The following is a 7,957-nucleotide window of genomic DNA, read 5'->3' as shown; positions in this document are numbered from 1 at the left end:
CCCTGCCGATTGCCCAAAAACAGATGAGATAACAAATTCTGACAAATGCACGTGTGTGGATTTTTCGTCTATTTGAATTTTTTTACTTAAGTGAAGCACTTGAATTAGGACTTCTGATTTTATAGTTTTTTTAAAATAAAATATCTATACTTCTCTTTATATGTTTTTTAAGCAAAATATCTATACTTCTGCTTGGTACTTTTGCCAGCTGTTGGATGGATCAACATATTAGTCAGAAATACTGCCAAATACAATTTATTTCAACTATATCAATATGACTTGCTTTCAACAATGCATTCATCTGTGACTCGTTAACTGTGATCGATACAAAACCACAATCCATAATTTGTGAGGATTATAAGGCATTACAGAGGGTTTACTTTGGTGACAAATTACACAAATTGTGCGAGGCTAATCATAAAACAAATTTTGACACTTTTCAAGTGATAGTTTGGTGTCATATTGCACTTATAAGGCGGTTTTTGTCTGTGATATTACAGATTGTGGCTTTGGTGTTTCTGCAAAGAACATTCTAACAATTTAGAACTCTTGATTCCTTATTAGCACCAAGTGCTGATTGTCTCACATCACAGGTCCATTTGTCTCAACACATTCATAAATATAGTAAAATACTATATAGTGAAATATAAATACTTGATTGCATTGAAAGTACACATTAACGGATGTCTATACAAACACACAAAACACATCAAAATTGGTGAAAGAAATATTTCAAAAATGAGGCTGATCATTCACTGTGATACATTTCCATGATGAAGTGCAAAGATGACAAAATGACTCACGTACCAAAAAGCAGCATCCTAAAAGACAAATTCATTGCGTTTTTGCCACAAAACAGCTCCAACATTGTAATAAAGGGGAAATGCTTTTGTGTTGACAGCATTTTGCAGCGAGTTCAGCTTTAAAGCCCCAAATGTTTGCACTCTTCATGCACTGTATACAAACAAATGTGCCGACTGGATTGAGGAAAGCTCCATATGATATTGAATAAAGACAAAAGGCATCTACACGTAACATTCATTAAGAAAATACTTGTTTTTCTTTATTGTATGATAAAGGCCTCTTCATCAATTTTGAATTTGACTCAAACTTCATGTCAACACCTCGCTCATGACAGGTGTCTTATTACAAAGACACTGGCACAATACTGAAGGGCAACAATGTCGTCTTGAAAAGCGTGACAGCACAGAGCTCCCATCAATGATGTGGTGAATGGCAAAAAAATACCAACACTGTTAATGAATGCATGCAACTTTCACAAATACTGTGGAGAGTGTGATCTTGTTCACTATCAAATAAACCCTTGCAGCTTGTGGTTAGGATATCTCCTTTGCCATCTCAACATTCTCCTTGGTGATCATGCTTGGCTCTCCTTTTTGTGTCAGGTTGTCTCCCTCCGCCAAGGCCTCGGTGGCAGGCCTTGTGGACGCCTCCTCCAGTTGCTCCAGTCCCTCTAGTATGGTCTGAACTCGACGTACTCCGTCCCTTCTCGCCTGTCGTACATCCGCACGACCTTCTGGATCAACTGAGTCTAACGCTAAGAGCTCTTTGGTCAGCAGTTCCTCCAGTAACAAGTATTTCTTATCATTCTTTTTCCCTCCAAAGCCTTTCACCTCCTCTTCCAATTTAGCGACCCGCTCAACTATCTTTTGTACTTTAGCCAAACCTGGGTGGACAGGACACTGGGGCGGTTGTTCAGCCTCTACCTTTACAGGTGGGACTTCTTCTGTGGCGACAGCCGTTGCGTCATGTGCTTCTGGTTCTGATGCCATTTCGACAGTGATGTCAGCAGTGTTTTGCTCTGCAAGTTGGGGCTGCGGGAAGTGTTGTGGCAATTGCTCGGACGGCGAAGATGCCTGAGATGGTGCCTGCTCCAATTGCTGTGGTTGCTGAGGCGGAGGTTGTTGGAAGTGTTGATGTTGTTGAGGTGGAGGCTGTTGGAAGTGTTGATGTTGTTGAGGTGGAGGCTGTTGGAAGTGTTGACGTTGCTGAGGTGGCTGTTGAAAAGGAGGCTTTTGACCATCAGCATCTGTGCGCAAAGGCTGAGAGACCTGGATCGTCTCCGTTTTTTGCACAGGGCTCATTTGTTCCGGCTCCACTTTCGGAGGTGGCTCTCTCATGATATGCTGCGGACAATCAGATGTTTAAATACTAGGATATCAACACCAACATGAACAACAAACTAGCGTGTAAATCCGAAGTAATTACCTGCGGCCTTTCGCCCAGCACCTGTGTTACAACAGGTGACTGACTTCTGATATTATGTGGTAGGTGAATAGCTGCAGAATCTCGGTGCTGTGGATACAAAACGGGAGAAGCCCTTTCTCGGGGAGGCTGCATTGCTGCAGAATAGCCGGGCCATTCGTCCTGCTGAAGGCGATGGAAGGGTTGCTGATGCTCGGAATAGGGGACGCGCTGACAGTGGACGGATGGATTTAGCTGAGGCTGTGCTTGCGTTTGCCCTGCCCCACCCTCATGGATTACCGGGATTGGGATGTAACCTGCTTGAAGACCTGTGCTGCTGGGCCGTGGCAGTTGGTTATGCGGGCCAGTATAAACCTGGAAAGCAATAGGAAATTGTCAAATTTTAATCCTCATTTATATTCATTCCAAAGTCCAACTGCTTAATTGCAATTATAACCATAGAACACAGTACTTTTAGTCTTTGTTATTTAGACCAACCTCTGCTGTTTGAGATACAGGTGAGCTGGATTTTGCCGGCCCCGTGGAGCAGCTATCACCAGGTCCATGTAGAGGTGACCTCGGCCTACAATGAAACCCTGGTGTCGGCGAAGGTATCCGCCCTTCTGTCCTGATATTCTGTGTAGTGTTTGGTTGGATGTACGAATAGCACGGGTGCTGTTGTTGTTTGAGCTCTGCACCCTCATGGAAGACTGGGATTGGGACATAACCTGGTCGGAGAATGGGGTGCTTCATCTCTTTCACAAAGCTCTTCTGTGTCTCCTGAGGGCTTGTTTCTGGTGGTGTGCTGGGTCCATTTGTGGACACTTCCCTAACCTGAAGCATGTAAACATTAATTGGAATGTAATATCAATGGAAATAACATCAATCAAACTCAATAAAAACATTGACTATAACAGTAAATATTTTTTGACTTTTAAGTAATTATACTCCAACACCAAAAAGCTGTTTTTGCTTATGTAAGAGCAAAGGCAGGTATAATGGTTGGACCTCATAAATTATTCAGGTTTGTACACCTCCATAGAAATATTTACATTTAAATTGAGCCAGTCTAAAATACAAATCCACAACTATGGACAATTTTGATTCTTCCATTAACCTAAGACGCATGCTTCTGGAATGTGGGAGAAAACCCTCGCAAGCATGGGGAGAACATGCAAGCTCCACTTTGAACCTGGATTAAAACCCTCAATATCAGAATAATGAGGCAGATGTACAAATACGTAACTTGCTCATTCTGTTTTCTCCTCTTTTTTTAAATGTAAAAAGGTCTCTAGAAAACCATCCGGACATAAATGCAATTGTTATAGATTGAAATTTCAAAACTAATTTTACCCAAGAAACACGGCTTGAGAATTTTAGATGCTCTTTTGGGAAGGTACTGTAATCATTTTTTCTACATTCAGTTATTGAACAGCTGGTTCTGAATCATTATTTTTGCTATAACATTAATAAAACAGATTATCCAGAATACATTTATAAGCATAAAGAACATAATCACAACAAGATAAATGCAGAAGTATGTGTGCTGCTGACTATTACTGTTTAAAAACTAATTTGTATTGTTGTCAACTTAACTCAAGTGGCTAAAGCAGGGGTCTCAAACTCGCGGCCCGCGGGATGATAGTTTGCGGCCCCCGCCTTATTATGAAAGTTTAATGTCCGTGCGGCCCGCGAATTTGATATGACTGTAGTTATAAAGCTTTAATTACAGTGTAATTAAAGCTTTATAACTACAGAAGTAGGCCTACTCATCCCAGAACTATGGTTTATGCTTAGGATCTCTGCTATTTGACAAGATTTTGATTTGATTGACAGGAGACCCATCCGCGACCAGGATGTGCAGTCTGACGGAGCTCTGCATTAGCACTAGCACAGACGGGACTAATTATAAAATGTAGGATTACCTGGTCACAGTGGATAAAATTTGAACCGCGGATTATTGTTGGGCACATCTTCAGCTTTAAAACGAGGGTAGGATTGTAATTTTTTTTCGATGTTTTAGTAGGGGTTTGATTGATGAATGTTCCACTCATGTTCAGGACAATTCATGTTCAGAAGAAGTTTAAAGAACTGTTAATACAGACATTTGACTCATTATTATTATTATTATTATTATTATTATTATTATTATTTATTACTGATTAATTTTCTTATTAATTCCTTATTTATTTTAAAATTTTATTTTGTGTTAAAAAATAAAAATAAAGACATTTGAGAAGATTAGATTTTTTTTTTTTTTTTCTTGCGGAAAACCTGATGCGGCCCAGCCTCACCCAGAGTCTGCCTCTAGTGGCCCCCAGGTAAATTTAGTTTGAGACCCCTGGTCTAAAGCAACTGCCAGTGACAGCCAAGGCGGAATACAAGCAACAGGTTTATTCATGGTTCCTTGATTTCTGCCTGGGAAACCAGTGATAACAAATCTCAAAAGATGTCAACACAAAGAAAATGTTTTAAAATCCATTATCATTTAAGATGGTTTCTGGATTTGTTTTTGGTCTAAAACAAAAGTTGTTTAATTTCTGGGAGTGACCCTTTGCCCTCTGCCATTTAAGTATGGGACGCTGCACACAGGCACACAGGCAACAGCATTGCACCCATTTTATCCACTGACAGCTGTCCTCTTTCCAGCAGCTTCTGCCTTCCACAGCGACGTCTCACTGAAGATTAACAAGTGGCAGCAAGCGAAGCCCTTTTCTGTCCCTCGTCATTCCATCAATATCTGATTTTTTCCCCATGCTTCCTATTAATATGAATTCGCAGTAATCCTAACGTATAGACTGCACCCTGGCCACACTGGTCCTGCGTCAAAGCCTTGTAAGGGAAAAGTTTAATATGAGGACGTCGCGGTGTTTGTCGCCATAAAGGACCTGTTATTAGAAGTCAAAGGTGGTCTTGACATATACTGCAGGATGAGTCACCGAGTAATTATGTCGTTAGATCAGCACTCGGTGACAAAACAGGGTTGGTGAGCCGTTCGAAAAGGCTCGTGAGGAGAATGCGCGTGTGAGGGGGAGTTAAGGGGGCAAACATGGCCTATAGTCAACACCGTTCGTGGCAAACGCACTAAGCTAACGTTAACGGGTCGGAACAGCCGGCAGCATGATGAGAATGACATACATAACACGCGCTCCTCAATACAGCAACTTTATCGCGCCGCCGTTACCTTTTTCGTGTCGTGTCTCGGGTCATTCCAGGTTGTGGTGCGGTTGTTGTGATCCACGAAGAAGGGCCAGCCGGTCTGCGGGTCAATTTTGACTTCCCATCCGAGGGGCAAGGGATCGTTGTCGTTATTCGCCATCGTCGTCGTCGGCGACTGCGTCTTCATGCCGTTCATGCTTCTGGCTGCCCAGCACTGAGACATTTAATACCGGCGACGGACGCTTTAAAGATTCCTTCAAGTGACGTGCAAAAGTGGGCTGGAAGTTTCTCGAAATAGCTGGGTTAATGCTGGGGGCGGACAGCGCTGGATACAGAGGCATGGCTTCGCTAGCCAATGTCGCGCAGCACACCCCCAACCTACGCGAACACTCACGCAGTAAACACGTCTCATCATTTTACAATTAGGCCTACCTTTTGCCCTAATTAAGTTTTTCTCACTAGTTAACATTATTTTACTCCACTAATAATAATTTAGAAGTGGATTTACGCAGTCTTCCAACCTCTAATCTCGTTGCACACTTGAGTACAATGACAATAAAGGGATTTCTATTCTATACCCCTTTGAAAAGTTGTCTTTTCAGAATATTACTGTATTCCAAATGTGCCCTATAATATGGAATATAGTAATGTATTTTGTAATATTTATTAAATAAGATTTATCTTCAACAGGTGTGTGTGTTTTTTTTCTGAAACGTCATAGCTATAAAATACAACGCATGGTAAAATCCGTATTGCGCAAGCTTTTATTGGTCACACTTAATCACAAAAAAAATAAACTATCTCAATAAGCCGATGTGCTAGAAAGTAAGAAAAATAAGTGTAGGGACACATTAAGGTTTCTCTGTTTAAAATGTGATGTTTACCGTTAGTGTTATTATTATTCAGCCATCCTTTCTGCTCTGCTTATTGTGGAGTCTTCCACCTGGCTGGGCAAGAAGTGAGGTACACCCTGAACTGGTCAACAATCATTTAGACAAACAAACATCCAGACTCACTTTCACAACTATGGATAATTTAGTCTTCAATTAACTTACCATGTATGTTTTTGGAACATATGAATAAACCAGAGTACCTAGAGAAAATCCACATAGGCCAGAGATGTGCGGTCAAAGCAGGGAGGAGAAGCAGTCTATCTGTACCCTCCCTTGTATTTGAAGAGGAAAAAAAATAAAAATAACGATTCTATTAGCGGCACGGTGGCAGACTGGTTAGCACGATGGCTTCACAGTGAGAGACAGCAGCGGTCGTGGGTTCGATCCCGGCTCCGGCCTTCCTCTGTGGAGTTTGCATGTTCTCCCCATGCCTGTGTGGGTTTCCTCCGGGCACTTGATTGAACACTCTAAATTGCCCCTAGGTATGAGTGTGAGCGTGGATGCTTGGTCATCTCTGTGTGCCCTGTAATTGGCTGGCAACCATTTCAGGGTGTCCCCCGCCTACTGCCTGAAGATAGCTGGGATAGGCTCCAGCGCCCCCCGCAACCCTCGTGAGGAGAAGCGGTATAGATAATGGATGGATAGATGATTGTATTAAATGAGGGGCGTCACTGGGTTTTATGGACAGTGGTTTTTGCCCACCAGGAGATACAAAGAATGCACCATAAGAATTTTTGTTTTCAGTCTGTCTTTTATTACATTTCACAAACACAGAAGTATAGCGTTAATCATGTTGTTCGTATGCAAATCTGTATGCAAAAAAAAAAAAAAGGTCACCAACTTGTCACAAAGCAAGCCAAGCACATCCATTGTCCGAAACACTCATCCTCACAAGGGTTGCGGGCGTACTGGAGCCTATCCCAGCTGTCTTTGTAGGCAGGGTACACCGAGAACTGGTAAGGTAAGCCAAGGCTATCATTTTCAATTAACTAAAAAATTACAGAGAACGATTTCTCTTCGAGGAGTTTATAATGTAATAAAAATTGAATTATCCGCTGTAATTGGTAGCTACTTGGTGGTTGGAAGCATCAAAGAATGGCATCTGTTTTTTAAGAGTGGCAATCTGTCACTCTGTGGTGACTCAGTGCATAGAAGCTACTGGCATGACAATGGCTCACCAATTGCGCCACTTGCTCCGAAATACTTTTGAGGTCACATAGATTAAATTGTGGCACATATGTACCTAAATGGTTAAAGAAAAACATCACATAATGACTTTTGAATTAAGCATAAGTCACATGCAAGTCGTAGTCCTGAAAATAACTCAGTCAGGCCAGTTTGGCTCTCTGAGCTCTTGCCACTTTCTTATCATTACTTTCCTACAGAAAATGTGAAGTAATATAAGTCTTATAGGATTCGCCTTGCCTGAAATGTTTCATATTTTATATCCCTATTGAGTTTGATCTGATTCATAGACTATCTGTATCACAACTGGATTTATTTTGTGAAATACTTTAGACTCACATTTCCAGTATGTCACTTTCCTCGATGCTTTCTCAACTCCTATCTTGATTCCTACACTACAATATGCTTCAGGAGTGATGATGATGATAATGATAATGACTACTATTACAAATTATTATTAGTAGTAGTACAAGTAGTAGTATCATCATTATCATTCACTGATAACAATCATAAGT

The 7,957-nt window shown here is 41.3% G+C and overlaps 1 protein-coding gene across 1 annotated transcript; it reads right to left on the bottom strand.

Moving 5' to 3' along the window:
* Window positions 1-239: 239 nt before the first annotated feature.
* On the bottom strand, window positions 240-5,727 carry bag3 (BAG cochaperone 3). The gene is made up of 4 exons (XM_088303956.1): window positions 5,390-5,727; window positions 2,704-3,039; window positions 2,230-2,580; window positions 240-2,147 (listed from the first exon to the last, which is right to left on the bottom strand). Exons 1-4 carry the CDS (start codon window positions 5,585-5,587, stop codon window positions 1,338-1,340), a joined length of 1,695 nt encoding a protein of 564 aa, XP_088160082.1. The 5' UTR covers window positions 5,588-5,727; the 3' UTR covers window positions 240-1,337.
* Window positions 5,728-7,957: the final 2,230 nt, after the last annotated feature.

Source organism: Idiotropiscis lumnitzeri, chromosome 9 (genome assembly GCF_059441095.1).
Source record: "Idiotropiscis lumnitzeri isolate Australia: NSW breed Sydney's pygmy pipehorse chromosome 9, RoL_Ilum_1.0, whole genome shotgun sequence".
Classification (NCBI taxonomy): domain Eukaryota; kingdom Metazoa; phylum Chordata; class Actinopteri; order Syngnathiformes; family Syngnathidae; genus Idiotropiscis; species Idiotropiscis lumnitzeri.
This window is presented reverse-complemented; position numbering and strand designations above follow the sequence as displayed.

Coding starts and splice junctions, on each gene's coding strand:
- bag3 (XM_088303956.1), bottom strand. CDS start 5,587: ATGTCTCAGTGCTGGGCAGCCAGAAGCATGAACGGCATGAAGACGCAG. Junction 3,040..5,389: donor CGAGACACGACACGAAAAAG/GTAACGGCGGCG, acceptor TACATGCTTCAG/GTTAGGGAAGTGTCCACAAA. Junction 2,581..2,703: donor CTGTATCTCAAACAGCAGAG/GTTGGTCTAAAT, acceptor ATTGCTTTCCAG/GTTTATACTGGCCCGCATAA.